The 24,221-nt window shown below is 38.8% G+C and overlaps 1 protein-coding gene across 6 annotated transcripts in view; it reads left to right on the top strand.

The window, feature by feature from the left end:
* The window catches only part of Samd13 (sterile alpha motif domain containing 13), a 38,504-nt gene extending 15,753 nt beyond the window's left edge, over positions 1-22,751 (top strand). For 5 of the 6 annotated variants that reach the window (XM_070007450.1, XM_070007452.1, XM_070007449.1 and 2 more), the window contains 2 exons: positions 5,962-6,073; positions 21,594-22,751. In XM_070007450.1, the coding sequence (XP_069863551.1) occupies positions 5,962-6,073; positions 21,594-21,737 (256 nt within the window). In that variant the 3' untranslated portion in view covers positions 21,738-22,751. Of the gene's footprint in view, positions 1-5,961; positions 6,074-15,395; positions 16,243-21,593 lie in introns of those variants that run through there. The other variant, XM_070007447.1, reaches the window with a different exon arrangement.
* Positions 22,752-24,221: the final 1,470 nt, after the last annotated feature.

Genomic DNA, 24,221 nt, shown 5'->3' on the forward strand with positions numbered 1-24,221 from the left:
ATCTTGCCCCTGGGTTTTTCCTTGTTGGACTTTGCTGTGTTTTGTCAAGACCTCACTTTCTGTCAGCTAGGACTCTAGCTCTTGAGCCATGCCTCTAGACCAGCTTTTTGCTGGTTATTTTGGAGATGGAGTCTTATGGGCTTTTATGTCTCGTCTGGCTTTGAACCACAATCCTCTAGATCTCAGCCTTTTGAGAAACTAGGATTATAGGTGTGAGCCACTAGCACCTGGTTTATTGGGGGTTAGGAGTAATAACTGACTCAAATTTTCTTGCTAGTTATAAATCTATTCATATTTCATATTCATGAATCAATCTTGGTTTAGGTTCTATGATTCTAGTAATTTGTCTATTTCTTCTACATTATCAAATTTGTTGGCCTATAGTTGTTTATACTAATTTCTTATGATACTTTTATTTGTAGTATCAATCGCAATATCTTTTTCATTTCCAGTTTTATTAATTTGAGTCTTTTTATTTTGTTAGTATAGTCAAAGGTTTGTCCATTATATCTTGAAATCCAGCTCTTAGTTTTATTTACTATTTTATATTGTCTTCTCTATTATATATTTTATTTATGTCTGTTGTACTATCTTATTTTTCCTCCCATTTATTAACTTTGGGTTGTTTGTATTCTTTGGTTCCTTGATGTATAAGGCTATATTGTTTTGAGATATTTTCTTCTTTTGAAGTATAGACATTCATGATTATAAACTAAAATCTTTTTGCTGTATCCCCAAAGTTTTGGTGTTTCCATTTGTATTATCTCTAGATATTGTTTAACTTGTCTTTTCATTTCTTCTCTGGTCCTTTAAGTATTCACAATGTACTATTTAATTCCTATATATCTGTCAATTTTGCAGCATTCTTTCTACTATCGATTGCTAACTATTTTCTGCTATTAATTTCTTCTTTCTAGTGTGGTAAAAACAGTTACTTGGTATGATCTCAGTTTCTTAAATTTGCTGACTTTTTTTTATAACCTCATATATGAGCTGTCCTGGAAAGTGTTCCATATTTCCTTAAGTGAAATATTTATTTTGATGCTATATACAGATACTGAATAAAAAACAGCTTAATCGTGTCCCCATGAAAGTAGTATCTTTATTTAAACTAGTTCAGAGAATTTTAATTCTATTAGAAGTCAGAAACATATAAAAAATGCTGCTTGTATGATCCTTTATTTTCAGAAAGACAGGATGGGATATTGGGGAGAAATATCTGAGAACAGAGTGAACTACGTGTGACCTCAATTAACTCTGTCAGCCTGAGGGAAGATAGCTATGGCAAAGGAAAGAAATGATGAAGCAATATTCCACAATTATCTCTGGATCCTTCATTTACTCTTGCTGTTTATTCAAGTCTCCAAAGCTTCTCATCTACATACCCAAAACTTCCTATCTGCACATGGCTGTATTGACTTTCTATCCCTCCTCCATCTACTTATGAACCCTTTTCCCTAATTGATTTTTGAAGTAAAGCAGAGAACATATATGACTCTCTTTATCTCAGAGCAAATTTGATATTCTTTATTAGGCCAAGAGTTTCCAATGCTTATCAAGAATCTGGTTCCAAATAGAGTTCTTGAAATTTACTAATGATTGGCATAAAAAATTAATTGTTAGCCAGCTTCTGGTAGCTTATGGTTGTAATCCTAACCACTGATAAAGCTGAGATCTGAGCATCAAAGTTCAGAATCAGCTACAGAATTAAAATGAGTCTATATCTCTAATTAACCTGCAGAAGTACTAGGCTGGAGGTGTATCTTAAATGGTAGAGTGCCCCTATGAGTAAGAAAATAGCACACACATACACACACACACACATATAAATACACACATACACACATGTGTACACACACAAATTGGAGATACTTAAAAAGGAATGATTAGGTGACACCTTTTTAAAAAAAATAGTAGAACTCTAGTTCTAGAAGTTGAACAGAAAAGGTTTTAGTGATATAAGCAAAGCTGGGGTCATAGTAAAGTCTAGGAAGTTTCCCCATTGCATTTCAGTACAGGCATATCTTCAGTAAGTTATGTTCAAATCAAGTGTTCTAAATGCTCAGCTAAAGAATTTGAAATATGCAGAAGGCTTGATGAATTATTTGTGTTTCTAATGCTTTTATTGCTTGAGTATACTGAAGCTAAATGGAGTGAGCTCTTACCTGCATATTTTAAAATGAAAAAACACAATCTTGTCAAAAACGCTTAAATCATCCTTCTTGGGTCTGCTTTTTAGCCAGATCCCTACTTGGTAGCATGAAGGGTAAGAGAGAGTGACTGAAGATAAAGCTTATTTAGATGCTTCATTCTTAAGTATATCATAGGCAAAGAGCTCAATACTGGTTTATTAGAATATGAATTAAATTACTTTTAGCCAAAAGCTGTTTTAAAACATGGACAAGGAGACTAATTTAATTTTAATGTATGTTATAAATATTAAGAAAGTACAAAAACAGAGTGCATTTCTGAGTATAAAAGTAACAAGAAATAACAAAAAAAGTAACATTCAGAATTAGCTTTATAAAAGGAATAGCACTATGACAACTATATTACCATAAAATATTAATCAGAATCTAAACATATCTTTTTCTCTTAACTTTGAAGTAGAAAGTCAATCAATGTAAATAATGAAGTTGTGAAATCACATGTGGATTTACTTGTTGAGTTTTCTTGTTCTAGTCAGCCTTTTAGCACTGACAATACCTAAGAAAAACAATTTAAATTAGTGTTTATTTTGCCTCAGGTTTTCAAAACTTTTGGTCCATAGTGTGCTGGCTCCATTACTATGGGCCTGGTGTGAGGCAGTATATCATGGTGGCAGGAGCATGCAGCAGAAGTGAGCAAATCAACTCATGCTGGCTTGGAAGCAAAGCCAGGAAAGAGCCAGGACCATGTTTCTTTCTAGGACAAACCTCCAGTGGCTTACTTCCTCCAATTAGGACTTACCTCCTCATTTCTACCACCCCCAGTGATGCCATTAAATGATCTATTTGTCAATGGATTAATCCATTGATGAAGTCAAAGTCCTCATGAACCAGTCACCTCTCAATTGTGCTACCAGTTTGATTGGTTGGAGAGGGGGAGTCTATCAAGCTTAAAATTAGATCAGTCATTAAATGTATAATGAATAGCTTCTAATTTATTTGGGATGACTTTTCCACTCTTCATATGTGAGAGCACCCAGATTTACTTTGCTATTCTTCATGATACCTTGCCAACAGGTTGCATAGTCTTTATTTTCTGCTGGCATAGAATAAAAGCCCAGAATTATGAAAGTGATGATGTAATAATCTCAACAGAATAAGAATTGGAAAAGCCCCATCTTAATATCACAATGCTGTGTGCTTCATTATTATAATTGATTCACTGTTTTTTTTTTAAGAGGAGAGGTAGCTAATTGACATCCACCATCAACCAGAAGGAAAGTGAATTCAGTTACATTCCAGGCATTAAAACTGTATCCATTGGATAAGTATTCAAATGTTTTTTCTTTCTTGCGATTGTTTCTAACATATTTATAAGATGATTTCTTTGTTGCTTTGTATGTCGCTCCCTCATGGTATAACCCCTGCTTTCACTGTATTTGATGTTGGTATAATTTGTGGAGGGGAAGGGCAAAAACAAATCATTTAAATAGGGATACAGGTGAACCCATTGCAACAATGAGATGTACAAGTCATTATGTTGAAAAACGAACTATACAACTTTGGCCGGGGGAGGGGGTGTGTGTGTGGGAGATGGGAAGGGATGGGAAGGGGAAACAAAGGAGGAGGCAACAATGCTTGATAAGAAATATACTCATTACCTTGCCCATGTAATTGTAACCCCTCTGTACAATATTTTCACAATTAAAAACAAAAACAAAAAGTGTATCCATTGGAATTTGCTCACTGCTACAAGCAAACCAATTACAAAACCTAAAAAATTTGTTAAAGTATTGCACTTCTAGACAAACATTCTCCAAGCCCACTTTGAACAGAAAAGAGGAGAGAAAATGATGCTTTGAAGAGGATCCCTACTGTCAGTTTGTGGTTATTTATTTTTAATAAAATAATGAAAAATTCCAGCACATGAAGGATTTTTTTTTACTTTAAAAATAAACAAATAGGGTTGGGAATGTGGCTCAGTGGTAGAGTGCTTTTCTTGCATGCATGAGAACCCCGGTTCCATTCCTCAGTACCACATAAGCAGAAAAATCCGGAAGTGGTGCTGTGGCTCAAGTGATAGAGTACTAGCCTTGAGCTGAAGATCTGAGGGACAGCGCCCAGGAGCAGAGTTCAGGCCCCAAGGCTGGAAGACAAAAAAAACTAAACAAATAATGTTGGAGAATGATAGACTAAAAAGTGGGGGTATCCTGCAACATATGCTCCTGATTAAATAGTAGGAAGTGTGTATGTCTGCATGTGTACATGTACATGTATACATGGACATTTAGTCCTTAAAAATGCACTTAAGAAAACACGTCAGTCTTTTGGCTCTAACACTTTTAAGTATGAAATGAGCAACCACATGTGCCATTAATCAGCAGCAGCTTTTTTTTTTTAAAAAAACAAAACTAGAAGTAGGTTTGTTTTTTCTTAATCAAGCATTTAGCTTCCTGCTATAAGAAAACTATTGTGCTAGGTGTGAAACAGCAAGACCCTGGACTATGAGATACTTGAAGACCTTCAAGGCGGCCTGGGAATTTTTTTTCAATTAAAAATAACATTAATTTCTTCAATTTTCACTAAGTTAAATTCTAGGTCCAAGCTTAATTCTAGGCCCATTTTTCTCCCTATCCTCTCAAGATTTTAAATGCTATCTTGATGTCTCTGTCCCCCAGATGTGTACCTCTAGCTCACTCCCATGCTCAAGACTCAGATTCTACATTATTTCTATTTGGCTGTAGCTGGAACCATCATTGTAGCATACCTATTGACACCAGGAATTATATATATATATTTCTAGCCAGTAAACAAGAGTTTAACACAGTTTGGTTGGTGCTACAATGGGGATTTGAATGAACTCTTGAATGAACATTAGAACTCTTAAAAGGTTATCACTGAAACATTTCCTTTGTGGAAAATGCCATAGGTAAAAAATGGCCTTGGAACTGTAGGCATAATAGAATTTCATCAGGAAGCGAGGTAGGCATCCTAAGGGGGTGGAGCAAGGTAAAAAAGCACAGATCTGTCAAGAGGAATGACCTATTGAGGTAAGGATTTAGCTCTGGATATGTGGGGTTGAGAGTGGGGGAAGGTGGCAAGAATTGAGAATAAGGAGGTGGGTTCGAATAAAGTGAATACTCACACAAGCTATAACATGAATATCAAGCTTTCAGTTACTCTCAATGTCTCTGCTTTTAACAAATAGTACTTGGTAAAATAATTTATATTGTAGGCCACATAGTTTATTATGAAAGCAATGACTAGGCCAGAGAGAGTAATGATTATAAGAAACTTGGAGATAGATTCAAATTCCTTAGAAAGGCAAAGTCAAAGCCCAACAAAACAATCCAGAAATAGATACTTGCAAGGGGTGAGTAGGAAGTGGGGGCCCAGGGAAGAGGGGTGGACCAATGAAGAGGAGAAGGAGGCAGGAATGCAGTCAAGAATCCAATGTTTATACTACAAAATTAAGAAAAGTATAGGAAGAGGCAGGACACGAGGGATGGGTGGGAATGTTGAAAGGGGTGACACCAATCAAGATGTATTCATAAACTGCTTTGCTAAGTGTCAGTTCCTTTGTAAAGCAACTTAAGTATAATTTTTTAAAATGTGATACAATAAAAATAAATAAATCTGGAAACTAATGATTTTTTAGCCCTTCTAGAGGTACACTGAGAATGGTGACTCTGAAGGAGAGCAGGCCAGACCCAGTGAGCTTAGCCCAGGCTGGCCCTGGGACACATAGTAGCGCAGCCAGCAACACCTGTGTCCAGCCAATGCCATGACAACTGTTTGGATTTTTGTTTTGCAGTTCCATGGCAAATGGGAGACCACCTGATCCTGCAGACTGGGCTGTGATGGATGTGGTGAACTACTTCCGAACAGCAGGATTTGAGGAGCAAGCTAGGGCTTTTCAGGAACAGGTAACTCAGTCCACAGAAACAAATGATGATCATGGCCACCTCCCTTTCCATGGTGGATAGAAAGGAATAGGGAGAAAGAGGACCAAAGAGTGGGGGGAGGGCAATGAGGCTCTGAGATATTGCAGAGGAGTAAGCCAGGCTCACAGATCCTTCTCTCAAAAAGAAAATGTAGCTTGATGGAAATCACTCCTTTCATTCATCTCCCTCAATTTTCCTAGTTTCATAGGATATGCATTGAACACTATGACAACATTCTCCCCTCCTTCCTCTTCTTTCATCTCTCCCCCTCCCCCTTGGCCTTCTTCCCATACCTTCCAAGTGCTTGTATTGTAATAGTTTTTTGTTTGTTTACCAGTCCTAGGGCTTGAACTTCTGGCCTGGGCACTGTCTATGAGCTTCTTTTGCTCAAGGCTAGCACTCTACCGCTTGAGCCACAGCACCCCCTCTGGCTTTTTCTGATTATGTGGTATTAAAGAATAGAACGCAGGGCTTCATGCATGCTCAGCAAGCACTCTACCACTAAGCCACATTCTCAGGCCTGTAATAGTTTTTCTAAGGAATTACACCTTTTGAATTCTCCCCCATAAACTTATTTGTTGAATGCTAGCCCCTTTGTACAACCACTTAAGATAATAAACATACAATTTTAAAATGGGTAAAATTGTTCCATACTCAGTAAATTTATACATCCTGATTCAACTATTTTTGTAATATATTTCTAATACAAATACAGTTTAACTTCAAATATTTATAAACAACAAGCAAGGAAGAAAACTGGGCCTAAGGCAAAGCACAGCTGCAGATGGGAGGATTAGAACTCAGTTCTACCTGCATCTTCCCAAGGACTCAACATGCAGGGGTGAAGGGAATTAACTCTACCTTTAGAACAAACACACTAGAAAACAGAAATCAGAAAAAAAAAACCAGAAAAAGACAAATCTGACTGAGAATGAGAGGCGTAGAACCTTCTACTACTAGCCTCAGTGACCACTGAAAGATTTAGACTCCTGCAATTTGTTTTCCACATCTTAACAGGGGACAGTAGAGCAGCACTATATGTAGAGTCAAATTCTGGTTTCTCTGTATGTCAAACAAGTGACCGTAACCCTTCAAGTCTTGGTTTCCCATCTATAACATGACATTATCGATACCTACTGATGTTGCTCTGAAGTTTAAATGACAAGATATGCAGTTCCTTTCTCTTAGGCCTAAAGTTGGTATTGGGAAGAGGGAGAAAGAAACAATTGGGTGATTCATGATTCTGTGAATGCCACTAAGCCAGCTCTGCAGGAATGGTTCTTTATGGTAGTTTAATCATGAGGAGGCAAACAGGAGAAAGAAATTGTAGTCCACCCTGGACAATTCCGCTCCCCCTCCCCAGTTATTTATCAGTGGAGGCTTCCTTGAATTGTAATAATATAATTAAGAAAATTATAAACTGAAGAATGTTTCTGGGTGTTTGTTCCACAACCCTTCAACCATTGCTTATTCTATTCAGTATATATCAGTCAAGCTATTGGTTTTGTGGCCTGAGTTTGGACAAAGTAACTTTTCTAATATCAACACATTCCAATATCTTCAATCTTTAAATTTGATCCCTAGATCTATGGTTTTTTTCTTCTTTGCTATTTGGAAGATTTGCCAGAATAAAAGCTTAAATCACTTTACAGCCACCAGGAGAACTAAAATTAGAAAGACTGATAGTGCCAAATGTTCCCAGTGATATGTAGCAACCAGAACTTTCCTACTTTGCTGGTGGGAGTGTGAAATCAACACTGATACATCTAGCCCATGATCCAGCAATTTCACTCCTGGGTGTTTACCCAAGGGAATGGAAAACATATGTCTATACAAAAATTGTACAAAATTGTTCTTTTTAAAAATTTTGGTGTTGGTCCTGGGGCTGGAAATTAGGGCCTGGGCATTATCCCCGAGCTTTATTTGCTAGCACTCTACCACTTGAGCCACAGCTCCACTTCTGGCTTTTTGGTAGTTAATTGGAGATAAGGGTCACAAGAACTTTCCTGCCCAGGCTGCCTTTGAACCACAATTTTCAGATCTCAGCCTCTTGAGTAGGATTACAGGTATGAATCACCAGTGTCCAGCTCAAAACTGTTCTTAATGGCTTTTAAAAATCATACTTGTGAAAATTGGAAGCCTCAGTGTACATCAATGGGACAAATGTACAAAATGTGTTATATTACTATTTTGGAAAACCAGTCAAAAATAAAAAAGAATCAACTACTATATAATAGTTTGGATGAGTCAATGACATACTAAGTGAAAGAACCATTATATAACAGTTCATTCTGAATAGGTCCATTTATTTATATTTTGATGACACTGGGGTTTGAACTCAGAGCCTTATGCTTGCTAGGCAGGCACTTTACCTCTTGAGCCATGTTCCTAGCATTTGCTTTTATGCCAGGGCTAGTCTGGACCATGATCCTGTTATTTTTACTTTGCACTAACTGAGATGACAGTTAGGTGTCACTATGCCAAGCTTTTTTTTTTTTAAATGGCCTGAAATGGGATTTCAGCCTTGAACTGTCATCCCTCTAATCTCTGCCTCCTCAGTAGCTAGAGATGCAAGTTTAAGTTAATGTTCTCAGTTATTTATGGTAAGTATACATGTATGTATGTATGTATGTATGTATGTATGTATTTAGAAACATGGTCTCACTATGTAATCCAGGCTGGCTTCAAATTCTCCATTATTGTAACATTATATTCCTGGCTTGAATGATTCTATTTAGATGAAGTTTCAGAACAAATGAATAGTAGAAAAAAATCAGTAGTTGTCTCTGGATAGTGGGTGGAGAATAACTGAGAAAGGATACGAAGGAACTTTCCAGTAATGATGACATTTTTGTGTCTTTGTAAGAATTAGTTACATGTATGTACACTGATATATTCAAATGATTCATAATCAACCTATTTATATTCATTTTATGAATATATTTATATTCATTTTATGAATATAAATATAAAATTTACCTCAAAGGGAGAAAACTATAAAAATATTAAAGTATGCCATGAAAACTGAAGTATTTAGGGGGAAGTATACTGAAATGCATCAAACAATGTAGACTGACAGTTAAATAGCAAGATAACCATGTAGATAAAGTGTAGAAAAGATTAATTGTAGAATATAGGTGGTAATACTATAGGTGTTCATGATAAAATTCTGATAATTTTTCTTCATGTCTAAAGATTTTTAATAACAAAATCCTGGTAGAAAAAAAAACAGCTCCAGTTGGAAAGTGGAGGCTGATCATCTGGAACATATTTTAACTTTGGTTTTTAATGATATAATGTCCATTTGTGCCATTGCAACTGAGTAGCTCTCTTTGAAAATTAAATTTAAATAATATTGTAGAATATTATTTAATTAGCTTAGCTAAAAGGTCTCCTGGCCAGGTTCCCAGATACCCTAAAGCCTTTTGGACTTGTGCATTTGCTCTGAGGCAGACAACCAAACTGAGTGACAGTGTACATTCTGGGCTTTATAGATTCTGCACATGACCTTAGAAATGAGACTACCCAGCTCTGAGCTTGGCCCAGCAATAAGCCCTTTCTCCCAAGGATGACCTCATTTTGGTACCGGGGACATTGGGATGCAAGAAAGAACATTTCATTCAGAAATCTTTTAAGCTACTCTGTTAGGTCTGCCAAGAAGGGAGCTTGACAAATGAATTCCCAGAAGACTAAACTTGTGCAAGCAGGCCTAGAAGCTCAAGTTCCTTCTTCCTCATCAAAGGGTGTTTGGGTATGTGAAGAGTCTCCCTTGAATTCTCTGCAATCAGTCCTTTCTTTCGAAATGTTATTGCTTTCCCTCTTTCCATTAAAGGAACTGGGGGCAAGGAGGGAACCACTGGCTAGGCTTCAGCTGGTAGGGCAAGCAATTATTGTGATTTTCTTGAGGACTGAAGATCATATTCTCTACTACACTAACCTGTATCCTCCATCAGTGTCTTACCTCCAGAGTCTTTGTGGCAGTGACCCTAAAGCAGTCAGCACTCACAAATATATCCAGCTATGAAGACTATGGGCCGTCTCCAGTCTAAACTCATGACCCTTGTAGACCATAGCAGTTGAGAAACAGTAAACATCACATCTTAAAAACCTCAGGGAAGGCTATCCGCAGCCCTTTGACAGGAGCAGGGCAAAGAACAGAAAACAGAATGTACTTTCTATAGTTCTTTTGGGATTGCTCTGTGCTTGCTCTCCCCCAACCCCATATCCTGTAAGGATGGACGAGTCATCTGTTAACAAGGCCAGGATTCCAGCACTACTAGCTCTCTTCCCCACTGCCACTGAGCTGCAGCAGCTGTTCCCCCAAGTGATTCCTAACAGACAGAATGTTTAGGCTATACTAAAGGGCAGGAGTAGAAGCAGTGACTGGTGGTTTATTTTCTTCTATTTTCTTTGTAGTCACTGGATGATCCTGGGGACTTTTTTCCTTCTACAGTTCAGATTTCTACCAAGTGAAGGTTGCGTTAAATATGATATTGCTTAAACTCCTGATCTGAGTAAAAAAACAAAAACAAAAACAAAAAATCCTGGTCCTTGGGCTGGAAAGGTGGCTCAGTGGTAGAGTGCCTTGCATGCATGAGGCCCTGGGTTTGATTCGTCAGCACCACATAAACAGAAAAGGCCAGAAATAGTGCTGTGGCTCAAGTGGTAGAGTGCTAGCCTTGAGCTGAAGAGCTGAGGGATAGTGCCCAGGCCCAGAGTTCAGGCATCACAGCCCATTAAAAAAAAAAAAAACTCATAAAACTGGTCCTCATGAAGCGTACTTCCCAGACCTAGTATAAGGCACAAAAGCCACTTGAGACAGTAAAAATTTTTAAATTTTTCTTTTATTGTAAAGATGCTGTTCAGAGGGGTTACAGTTACATGAGTAAGGCAATGAGTATATTTCTTGTTGAGCATTATTACCCCTTTCTTGTTAGTAAGATGTTTTGCAAACATAATTATAAACAGCTGGCTATTGAACATAGCTATGAAGCCCCTGATTTTGAAGACTCTAAGGCATCTCAGGAATTCTTTCCTAAGAGCTTTTAAGAAAGACCATTTTGGCTAATGTAGCTTCCAGGTACCTCCATCTTCCTCAGAAAGAACAATTAGGATGTTTACTTTGTCAGAGTCTGAAAGCTAACCAAGCAGCCTTTTCTGGTGTAAAGCCATCTTTTAGCTGTCACTTGAGAAATTGTGCAGCATTATAGTACAGTAACTGTGCACTTAACTTGGACTCTTAATTGCAAGTCACAAGACAGTCTTCATTGGATGCAGTCACTTTATCTGTCTTTCTGACTCACAAGCTTAGACTATATCTGGAGAAGATGGTATATAGAGAGCTGCTATTCAGTTACCATCAGATGGTTAAGATTTCTCATATTTATGAGTGACTGACATCAGTGATTTTATTTTAGGAATAATATATCTTAGATCTTTTCCCCTCAGGGTATCATCACAAAATAATACGAAACTCAAGGTAACAGATTAATTTTACTCTTCTTACATCTTTACTTACACCAAGCCACAGTAAGAACAGATTTTTACTCTGAATACCCAACTGGTTAAGACATAATTTGAAACACAAAGATTGGAGTATATTTTCAGCTTGCACCCCGAGGCTAACTTTGGATACACTTCTGAACTCACTGGCTTAATAAAGATAAACAAAAGTTCTTATTGTTACAGATTTCCAGGTAGCACTAGCCACCTTGAAATGGAGTGGCCAGTCAGCACCATAAGCAAAGTGTCCTAGGGTATGTCCCCATCAAATTCAACTGCAGTGATTCTAGATGCATAGTTCTAATTTGAACAAGGAATAAACTCAGATTTTTATCAATCTTAAGAGCATGCCTTTGAAAAATAAATTACAAAATTATGAATATAAATATTAAAGTGAAATTTGACACTAAACCATAAATTCAGCTCTGAATTGGACCAATTATAACCTCACATATTAGAAATAATTTTAAATACTCTAACATTACTAATTATACTAAAAATATTCATGGTGTCTGATTTTTCTTAACAATTGAAGGCTATTGAAATATTTAAAATATTTTATAGTACTGAATATTGAATAGAGGATATGACATATCAGATAGCCAATATGCCAGCATTTTTTATATCAATCCACAAAATTTTAGAAAAATAATACAATAAATAGGAAATGGGTAATGCTAACAGGGAGAAAGTAGCCAAAGAAATTGGAAAGAAAACTACTAAGGAAAGAAACTTTTCTTTTTAAAATTTTTTTAATTTATTTTTTGGGAGTCTGGTTGTGGAGCCTGAACTCTGGGCCTGGGCGCTGTCCCTCAGCTCTTCAGCTCAAGGCTAGTGCTCTACCACTTGAGCCACAGCGCCACTTCCGGCTTTTTTCTTTTTTCTTATGTGGTGCTGAGGAATCGAACCCAGGGCCTCAGGCATGCAAGGCAAGTGCTCTACCACTGAGCCACCTTCACAGCCCCTCATTTCTTTTTAATGAAAATAGGGCAAATGATTAGTAAACAAAAGTGCCCCATTGTTGCCTAAATCACTTATTTGAAATTAGGACAGCTATAAAACAAAGACAGGTATGTGGTACCAATTTACTTGATTAAATCTAAGGGTCTATATAGAAGTCATCTAAGAGAATCTGTCTGACAAATAACTAAAGGAAGAGTGAGGCCAGCCATAGGCAGGAGTGAAAGAGTAAATGAATAAATGAGAGAGACGTCTAAAAAGGGAAGAGAAAGGAGCCAGGGCTCAGGGAATATCAGGATTCTCATGGTTAGGAAAGGAAATGTAACTTGCATATTCAGCTATGAAAAAGCCCTCTAGGAAGTAGAGGGAATTATCAGTAATGAAAGGTTTTATAGAAATCTCTGAAGGGGACAGAAGGAAATAATTGACAAGTTCAGAATAACTCAAAAAGGTCACATCCGGTGAGGCCTAGGAGTGATGGTGAGTTTGCCAGTGGAATGTCAATGGGGTTGATGGGAGGAGTAGAGGCCTGTTGGGAGGGGAAGGAACTTGCCCTTCCAGGGAAGAAGTGGAATGCAGACAGGTGCTGGAGAGGCAGACACCACAGGGTCATTTAAGTGTGAAGGCCCCCTTTTTTAAGTTTCATAATATATTTTTGTATATATTTTATTGTAAAGATACTGTACAGAGGGGTCACAGTTACATGAGTAAGGTAATGAGCACATTTCTATTGAGTATTGTTACCTCCTCCTTTGTTTTTCCCCTACCATCCCTTCCCTCCCCACCTCCCCGACTCTCCCCTCCCCCCAAAGTTTTAAGGTTTGTTTTCAACATAGTGTCTTTACATCTCATTGTTACAATGGGTCAACCTGTATCCTTATTTAAGCATTTTGTTATTTCCCTTCCCCTCCCCAAATTAGAAAAATGTATATACAAGATGCAGGGCACCGGAATAAAATACAGTGAAAACAGGGGTTATACTATCTAAGGGATGAAACTTCTAGATTTGTTTGCATGCAGGAGAGTGGCCAAAAGAATTAGATAGGTTGAAATTACAGGAAATTGAGGCTAATTAGGCAAATTCCCAGAGGCTATGGGGAGGGATGAGATCAAAAGAGAAGGAGCAAGAATTTAGATAATTGGAAGCTTTTTACATTGTGCTGACATTGTGGAAATCAGTGTGGTAGTTCTTCAAAAACATAGAATTACTATGTGAATCAGCTATTCTACCCCCAAATCATTGAAAAAAGGGGTACCGATACATATACTTGTGAAAACGCACGTTGCAACATTATTCACAATAACCAAAGTTGGAAACAACCCTTGTATCCATGAACAAATAAATAGATAAACAAAGCTGGTGTATGCATAAAGTGGAATGTTATTCATCTGTAGAAGGAAATGAAGTTCTGATATATTCTACAGTGGGGATGAACTTTGAAATGAGCCAGACACATATTATACAATGCCACTTATAGGAAATATTTAAAGTAGGCAAATTCAGAAATATAGGGTAGATAAGAGGTTTCCAGGAGCTGGGGAAAGGGAAGAATTATTAATTAATGAGTATAAACTTCTGATGGTATTTGAAAATGATGGTGGTGATTATATAACATGGTAAACATACTTAAAGCTACTGTATAGCTAGAAATTGTTAAGATGGTGTAATTCATGCTATATGCATTTCACCATAACAAAAAAAATTAAATGTATTGCCAGACATATATACATAATGGTTCAATTTGTTCAAGAAAAGTACAAATACTTAGTTCAATACTTAGTTCAAATATTATAAAAAAAAAAAAAAAGAAATGTACTCATTACCTTGCTCATGTAATTGTAACACCTCTGTACAGTATTTTCACAATAAAAAAAATTATTAAGGGCTGGGAAGGTGGCTCAGTGGTAGAGCGCTTGCCTTGCATGCCTGAGGCCCTGGGTTCGATTCCTCAGCACCACATAAGCAAAATGAAAAAAAGCCAGAAGTGGCGCTGTGGCTCAAGTGGTAGAGCGCTAGCCTTGAGCTGAAGAGCTGAGGGACAGCGCACAGGCCCAGAGTTCAGACCCCATGGCCGGAAAAAAAAAAAAACTTATTAATAAAAAAGAATTTAAAAATTCAGGAAGTAAAGCTGTGGCTCAAGTGATAGAGCAATAGTCTTGAGCAAAAGAGGTTCAGGGATAGCCCATAGGTTCTGAGTTCAGGGCCCAGGACCAGAAAATAAATAAATAATAAACAAATAAATAGCATTTGTGCTGCAGCTGCTTACTTTAATCTTTAGGGGTAGAGATAAATTTCAAAAAAGCTAACATCAACAATCAACTGAAGAAGCCTTATCTGACAATACATGGAAAGTCTCACATCTGATCCCATTTCTTACATCTATCCTTAAAAAAAAAATCTATCTAGATTAGTCTCTGTGACTCCATTTCCTCATTGGATGAAATGAGTTTATCTTCTTTTCTCTACCAGAAATGTGTATAAGATTTTAAAAGGATAATATAGCCCTTCATCACCCACCATAACACAGTGCCATACCCACAAAGTCACGGAGAACATGGGCTCTGACCACAGTCCAAATGGATGCCAGGTCTGATGTAAAAACAAGACTCACGGTCTGGCTTGTGATTGTTGTTCTAAAAAGTCAGATGAAGACTTGAGCCACACAAATGGTTTCTCCCTGCTAACAAGCCATGCAGGTTTTTGCTTATTATATGAGAGTTTGTTTATTTAATAAAGCTTCTCCAATATGGATATGCTCCCCATATTTCCCAATAGGAAAAGCAAAGCAGACACAGCATCAGCTAAGAGTCACAGGTTTGGAATGTTGAGGTCATAGTCACTCTGCCCACAGTGGGGTTAGAGGGAAGGGGGTCTGGGCAGGGCATGTGAAGGACTCATGCAGTGAAGAGGAATTTCTCCCCTAGAAGAGACCACCCCAAGAGCCATGTGATAAGATTCAGAGGTGTAAATTGAATCGTTCACCATCTTCCTTTTCAAAGGCAATATATCCTGTGTTTTGGTGAGGAAAGGTCGTGTGAAGAATGATGGTGAATTACTACAAGGTGCTAGGGGTGCCTCAAAATGCTTCCTTTTCCGAAATCAAGAAAGCTTATCACCTATTGGCTCTACAAGTACACCCAGACAAGAACCCAGAGAACAAACAGGCAGCAGAGGAGAAATTCAAACAAGTAGTAGAAGCCTATCAGGTCTTGTCAGATGCCAGCAGACGGGAGGACTATGACAGGTCCCGAGAGAGCTACTACACCAGGAGGGAAAGCAGAGGTGGTGGCAGAGGCAAAAGCCACTGGGAGGAGGAAGTGTGCTTTGAGCAGCCACACAGGTTCTACCGGTATGACTTGGAAGATGAAGACCTCTTCACAAGAGACTGCTTTCCCACTGGCCACATGAGTTGGCCCAGGACATTCCGCTCCCCCTTCTTTGATGTGATCTCCATATTAGATACAGGGTTTTCCACCTTTGTATCCTCAAGTTCCAGAGCAAGTCCCCTTACCACGGAGACATGTGTGCCGCTTGTAAGCAGAGGAATGAGAAGCTGTCCACAGGTTACCACTTGTTGCCAGCTAGTAAATGGCAAAAGAGTTGTTACAAAGCAAGTTCTAGAAAATGTGAGAGGAAAAGCTACAGTGGGAAAAGACAGAATATTTCGTCATATTCCTCCATCATGGTGGTAAGGAGTTGCTTCTATGTTCTTTAGCAAGGGTATGAGACTGGTGTCATGTCCCCGGCCGCCCCCCTCCCACCCCCCATCAGAGTTTGAACTCAGGGTCATGCGCTTATTTGGCTTGCACTCTACCACCCAAGCCTCTGGCCCAACTTTTTGCTTTGTTATTTTGGAGATGGAGCCTCTTCTCCCCATGTTGGGTTTGAACCTTTATCCTTGATTCTCAGACTCTTGAGTAGCTAGGCTTATAGGCATGAGCCACCAGCATCCAGCTGAGGCTTTTTTGTCCTGGTGCTGATGATAGAATTCAATTGTGAGTGTTGAAGTGGGCTAGACAGAGGTCATCTTAGTCTAAACCTCACACTTTCACTGGGTGGGCAGGGGTGCGGGGACAGTAATAGGCCAAGTGTTCACACAATGTCTCTTCCAAGTCTTCAGATGGCCTTCTGTGTCCTACAGTCTTAGAATAGTTAAGAATAGTTAAGTCTTAGAATAGTTAAGCACTGCTAGGGCCTTTGGAGCCAGTGTTCCATCACAAACCTTACAGACTTCATCATATTTTTTTTAATTGTGAGAATATCATACAGAGGAGTTACAATTGCATGGGCAAGATAACGAGTACATTTCTTATCAAGCATTGTTGCCTCATCTTTGTTTCCCCTTCCCATCCCTTCCCATACTCCCCCTACATCCCCCCACCTGATCCTCCCCCTCCCACCAAAGTTGTAAAGTTCGTTTTTCGACATAACAACTTGTACATCTCATTGTTGCAATGGGTCCACCTGTATCCCTAGTTAAATGATTTGTTTTTTTTCCCTTCCCCTCCACAAATTATACCAGCATCAAATACAGTGAAAGCAGGGGTTATACCATGGGAGAGGGACATACAAAGCAACATAGAGATCATAAATAATTTCATCATATTTTCTGCTCTATCTTGCTATTGCTCAGTTGTCTCTTCCTTAATGGTTATTCTTTTCTCTCCTTAAGTCTCTTTCTGCTCCTTCTCTTCATGTCTCATCTTTCTTCCCTTGTGCTTCCTGTGGCCCAAATCACAACGAGGTTCAGTTCAAATAGCTATTTAGGCATAGATTAATGCTGACAGAGAGGAAGAGTGAAAAATAAATGTGTTACATTTTTACATGGCTTTGAAAACAGCATTTGTTGCGTGTTTAAGTGATGCCTGGAATTCTACTTGCAACACGTGTTATCTCTAAAACCCTTTCAGCAATGAAATCCGGTAGCTGCTTTCTCCCATCATCTAGATAAGGAAATGAGGCTTAACAAGATTAAGTAACAAGCCACAGGCCCCACTTAATAAGCAGTAAAATAGTGTCATACTCTAAAGCATGTTCTTATCCACTGAACTCTAACATCTAAAGATCTTACTCATTTATTTTTATATCTCTAGGGTCTTGTACTCATTGGAAATTTAGACCAATCATCTCTAAACCTTAATTCAATGCTTGAGTACTTGCCAGAACTTAGTCTTTCACACAGTTGTAATTTTATGGCTCAATGGGAACTTGAAGGTTACTTTTACATAAAGCTAACAAATGGTTCCTCTGTTAGCACAGAAATTATCTTTGGCTTTGGCTTTAATCCTGATATATTTGCTAAATCTTAGGATGTTGGTTTGTTTGGCTGAGCTGGAGTTGGTCACACTTTACCTGGGATCTGGATGAGTAGTTTCTGATGGAAAGTTACTGGTAAATTCAGACCTAGAACTTCTGTCTTCCTATTTCAGTCCAAGCTCATTCAAGTATATACCATACTGATTAACAAAATTTGGATTTCATTTGCAATTATAATCTTTTGTAGAAGTGTATTATCAAATTACTAGCTTTCTTTACCAAAGAAGTTTCCTAGGTGTGCAATTTGAAAGGCAATTATTTTCTGTAGTTTTTGAACATCTTAATCTGGATAAATTTTTGAATTATGATCAGGAATATGTCCAAGTCCCTCAGGCAAAGGGTCTATACTAGCAGAAACGAAACAGAAGGTGGATTTAGATTCAGAAGACACCCTATTTCTTTCAAAGCCCATCAATTTTCACTTAGTAGTCACTGGGAGCCTTCTGAGTGTCAGGCTCTGTGCTTGATGCTTTCCATCAATCATTTCTAATCTACAGGGACCTTTGGGAGTTCATTTATGGTGTACAATTAAGTAAACTGAGGTTCCGGGAAATCAAGTCCCTTACCAGGGTCACACAGGAGATAAGATTCAGACTGCTGTTTGTTTGACCTGAAGCTTAACATTTCCACTGTGCTGTGTCCCACCCTTCCTTCTCCTGAGCGGTTATGGTTATAGTTTAAGGAGAAAATCACTATCTCACAGAAGTAAGCATATTCATCTCAATATTTCCATAATGAAGACCTTCTTCTATCCACTCTTGAGGTGAACTTAAGTGTGTCTTACTGGACAAAAGGGAAAATTAAATCGGAACATAAAACATGATTTTCTATTTTGTCTTACTTAACATTCACATGTCAGCATTTTTGCAGACATAGTTGGCTTTTGACAGAAATGCTGAGTTGAAGGATATTTTGCCAGCAAAATTGTAGTTTTCTTAAGTTGGCTTTCAGTTAGTAAAAGTCAAGAATGTTTTCTCATAAAGCAATGAAAATGGTGTCCTCTCCTCCTGACATCTGTTTTAGACATGTAGAGGGCTAATGTGTATGCCAACAGCGGCTCGGTGTGCAGCTCCAGCATCAGATTCTGTGCCTTCTCCATGTCCTCAGCTTTGTACTCATGCTTTCCCCCTGCCATAAACTCCTTTCAATCTCTGATTTATAGGCTTCACTAATGGGCAAATTCCTGTGTCTTTCCATAATTTTCTTCTCTTGTCCTAAAAACCACTTGCCTTTTATGTACTCTAGTTTTGAATAGTTGTCTCTCCACAAATTCATGTGAAACACTTTGTCTTCTAGTAGCTGACCAAATATGTTTTCAAACCTCAAAAGGTCAATAGACCAGTTAAAAGTAACCCTCGTTCTACTCTTTTTCTACTGCCTTTTAGGCAGCTGACAAGAGAGACAAGGACCACCATCGTGTGGAAAGAAGTGGAAGGGATCATGTTATAAGAGGTTCAGGGACTGTGGATGAGAGTGGTTTTTCATGGAATCATTACCAAGTGAGGAGAGAGGAGGAAAGGGTTTACCTGAGGTCGTGAAGTGGGCTTTCTTGAGCCCCCTAACCTGGTGCTATTTCTCTCACACTCTGAGGCATTCAGTACACATTTTCCTCATAGCCTAGTGTAGTACATGGGAGAGGTAGAGGAATGACCTCCCTGGGGACTGCAAAGGGAGTCATATGCCCCCTTCCTCCTTTGTCTATCAGTCCAGCTATGTGGGTAACATAATGAACAAAAAAATGTCAAGCACTGTTTGCCCATCTCTTAACCCAAGTCTCCTAAGAACCAGCTCAGGTTCTTAAACTCTAAATAACAAAAATAGGCTGGGTGCTTGTGCCTGGTGAACCTAGTTATTCAGGAGGATAAAATCTGAAGAATCATGGATTGTGGCCAGATGGATTGAAATGTCCATGAGACTCCACTTCCAAAATAACTAACAAAATGTTGTGCTGAATGCATGGATCAAGCTAAGCAAGAAGCTGAAAAATCCAGCATTCAAACCCCGGTACTCTAAGAATAGAATAGAATAGAATGTCACTCAGTATTTTCAGTGTTTTCTTTGCAGAACTTTCAAATTGCTTTATGTACTTGAGGCATTTCTTTTGTGAGACCGTCTTTTCAGTTCACCCCCAAGCTCTGTAAGTAAATCTAGCCATGCTGCAGATATGAGGAAAGGAATCTGAGCTGGACTGGAAAGAGCTTTGAGGCTCATAGGGCCTTACCAACTATTTGATTTTTGTGGGTTCATTGGGAGAGGGAGAGTGATAAAGACCTCAGCCTGAAGATGCTGATTCTAATCTTAGGTAAGAGTGTCCCACAGAGTGAGTCATTTAACTAATACCCATTGTTACCATTGAGAAAACTTCTTTTTTTTTTTTTTGTTCCGGTCGTGGGGCCTGAACTCTGGGCCTGGGCACTGTCCCTCAGCTCTTCAGCTCAAGGCTAGCACTCTACCACTTGAGCCACAGCGCCACTTCCGGCTTTTTTCTTTTTTGCTTATGTGGTGCTAAGGAATCGAACCCAGGGCCTCAGGCATGCAAGGCAAGTGCTCTACCACTGAGCCACCTTCCCAGCCCACAATTGAGAAAACTTCTAGAAATGTAACACTCTAGACCCAGAAGACCATCTATACAACATGTAGCTTTCTTATGTGAAGAGAAGCAGAGATTGTGAAAAGGACACCAAGCCAGGGTATGATGGTGTGTTAATATCTGTAATCCCAGCTATTCCCAAGGCTCCTACCTATATTCCTACTATATAGGAGGTTCACAGTCTGAGTCTGGCCCCAGGCAAAAAATGAGACAATCTGAAAAATGAAATACAGAGGACCTGGGGACATGGATTAAGTGGCAGAGCACTTGCCTAGAAAGTGCAGGCTCTTGAATTGAAAAACAAAGAAAGAAAAAGGACATTAGCTTTAGCTGAAGAAAGGTGAGTTCACCCCAGCCACTCTTTCCTAACGTCCTGATCTCGGGCAGGTTAACTTCTTGCTTGACTGTTAGTTTGCCTGCAATATAATTATCTTTCAATCCTGATTTCTAGAATTGCTCTAGAAATTAAATACATAGAAAGTTCTACATTAAATTTCATATGCTCTTGAAAGCAGCGCCTTTGATCCTTAGGGTTACGTTCAGTAAACTTGTCCATAAGGTTGGTTGTTTTTTTTTTACATGTGTCTGTGATATGATCTTGAAAACAAGATCAGCTGTGGATTGTGTTTAGCCTAAAATACAAGTGAAAAGATGGAAGATAAAAATGGAAGATTCCAAGCCAGGTGCCCTGACTAAGTCTGTAATCATAGCTACTTAGGAGGTAGAGCTGGGGGGAATCATGGCTAGAGGCCAGCCTGGATAAAAAGTTGTCAGTGTATACCACCTGGGTATAGGACTGAGTGTCTATCATTGCCAGCTATGTGGGGAAGCACCCAGACCGGGATTGCCGCTCAGACAAGCTACGGCATAGAGATCCTACGTCAGAAATAACCAGCTTTGAAAGGGATGGCCGAGTGACTCGAGTTATAGAGCCTCTGCCTAGCTAGTCCCTGAGTTCAGTTCCCACTACTGAAAGAAAAAGTAAACAATCCATTCTGCAACTGCCAATAAAGCAACATTTTTTAGCTAGGCTCTAACTTGTATGATTATTTTTCCCTTTGAACTTCTGTTTTCTTCATTATCCTTGAGCTTTTGGACTTACATGCTGGCTTTACCCTCTCTTTCCATTCCAGGAAATTGATGGAAAATCCCTGCTATTGATGACGAGGAATGATGTGTTAACAGGACTTCAGTTAAAATTGGGACCTGCTCTGAAAATCTACGAGTATCATGTAAAACCTCTGCAGACAAAGCATTTAAAGAACAACTCTTCATAGTACAGTCAAATTGGGGTTTCAGGCCTCAAAAAAAATACATCAATGACATAATTTAGTTTCATGTGATGAAACTTTGTAAACAGAATACATACATGTGTATATGTAAAGAATTTCAATCAAACAAAATGTTATCCTATTGGATAGACCAGGCAATCCATCGGCTGACCTGAATTCAGCCAGGAGGCACAAAGACAAAACACACAAGATAGTTTTCCTTGTGGAATTTGTCTCATAGAATCATCTTTGATGCTACTGATGCCCCTCCCCACAAGGGCTTTGAAATCCTAAGAATTTCCTTTATTTCTTTATAGATTGCTTTCCAAAAACTCCTTTTAAAAAAGAGAATTTAATGGAATGAGTATCTCTGGATTAGAAACTTAGAGTAAAACCAAGCCAACTTGGGGAGGGAGAGAAAAGAGAAAGGGATTGTTGTCTCCCTAGAAGTCCTCTGCTCCCTGGAGCTTGTGTTCCTTGATGGAATTGCTGACGCCCTTGTTTATAGAGGGTTCTCCACTTGACCTTATTAAGGTTTCACTGGGATATGCTGCAATGTGGAAAATAAACATGCATTGTGGCCCCTCCCGGAGCAGAACTATAGCTCTGGAAAGGGAAACTTCATTGTGTGCTAGGAAAATCCATTCTGGTTTCAGCTTACTGTCACAGGGGTAATATTTTCTGCATAGATTTGCTCACACTGGTTCTTTGTTTCTGAAGAAAGCATTTTTTTACTTTATGGTTTATATTTATAATTGTTTCAGAAGATATTAAGAGTCATAGTTCAATAAGTCTTGTTACTAGCACAGAATATTTTTATATATATTTCTTCATGATGCTGTAATATTTTTTTAATTGTCCTATACTTCGTTTGATTCCTCGTTTGGATGCTTGTTTTTAAGAACTTGAAAAAGTGGGCTTGCTACATCTCTGTTCAAAGAGACATTTGTTCAATCTCTGTGAGTCAACACCTTGTTGAATTGGTGCTTTGTGGTTGCAATAAAGCATTGCTTCAGTTTATTCTCAGTATATCTTTGATTTCTTCTGTTTGGCTGAGTTAAAGGTTAAGGCCTCCCTGAAAGCACAGAGAAAATTCAGCCTTTAACAAAAACCTATGGGCATAGAGCACTGGTCTATAATGCTCACCCATCAGGAGGCTGAGATCTGAAAAGTTAGGTTGGAAGCTAGCCTAGGCAGACAAAACCAAGTGATTCTTACCTACAGTTAACCAGCAAAACCCACCTTTTAGAAGTTGAGATACAGCTTAAGTAGTAGAACACCAGCTGTTAGTGGAAAAGGGGAATTCACATCCAATAGAAAGAAACTTTGGCCGGGCGTTGCTGGCTCACACCTGTAATCCTAGCTACTCAGGAAACAGATCTGAGGATCGAGGTTCAAAGCCAGCTGCGGCAAGAAACTCCATGAGACTCTTATCTCCAATAAACCATTCAGAAAACCCGAAGTGGTGCTGTGGCTCAAGTGGTAGAGCACTTGCCTTGAGTTGAAGAGCTGAGGGACAATGTCCAGGCCCAGAGTTCAAACCCCATGACTGACCAAAAAAAAAGAAAGAAACTTTGTCTGGCACTGGTAACTTATGCCTGTAATCCTGTAATTCTAGCTACTCAGAAGACTGAGATCTTAAAAAACACAGTTTGAAGCCAGCACAGGCAAACAAATCTGTGAGACTGTTAGCTCCCATTAACCAACAGAGTACTGGAAGTAGACTTATGGTTCAACTGATAGATTGCCATCTTTAAGCAAAAATGCAAAGTAAGTGCTTGAGGCCCTGAGTTCAAGCCACAATACCTACCACACACACACACACACACACACACACACACACACACAATATCATACACATTGTGGAAATTGTATAGATCTGTATGTGAAGTGGCCTTCTTTATAAATTGATTCACCTAAGTAGAACTCGTTTTTTTTAAATCCCACCTAGAAACCAACTTTAGGTATTTTTAGCTGAAGATATTTTTAATATATCAAGATCATAATTTATAATTATTTTAAATTCAGATGAAAGCAATGGGCCTTCCCTCCAGAGAAAAGCTTATATTCCCACATATAAAACTTTGCAAAGGTTGGGCACAGTGATACACCACTGTAATCCCTACACTTGGGAAGTGGAGACAGGAGGATCCTGAGTTCAAAGCCAGCCTGGACAACATAGTGAGACCCTGTCACAAACAAACAAAAAAGAACCCAGGAAACTAGGCACTGGTGGCTCATGCCTGTGTAATCCTAGCTACTCAGGAGGCTGAGATCTGAAGATCCCAGTTTAAAGCCAGCCCAGGCAGGAAAGTCTGTGAGACTCTTATCTCCAATTAACCACCAGAAAACTGGAAGTAGTGGCTCAAAGTGGTAGAGAGCTAGCCTGAGCCAAAAGCTCGGGGATAGTGCCCAGGTCCCCAGTTCAAATCTCATGGGCAACAACAACAACAAAATTAGGAGCTAGATATTGTGTGTAGTGGTGGAACA

This window comes from Dipodomys merriami, unplaced genomic scaffold (genome assembly GCF_024711535.1).
Source record: "Dipodomys merriami isolate MVZ:Mamm:240054 unplaced genomic scaffold, mDipMer1.0.p SCAF_7, whole genome shotgun sequence".
In the NCBI taxonomy this organism is placed as follows: domain Eukaryota; kingdom Metazoa; phylum Chordata; class Mammalia; order Rodentia; family Heteromyidae; genus Dipodomys; species Dipodomys merriami.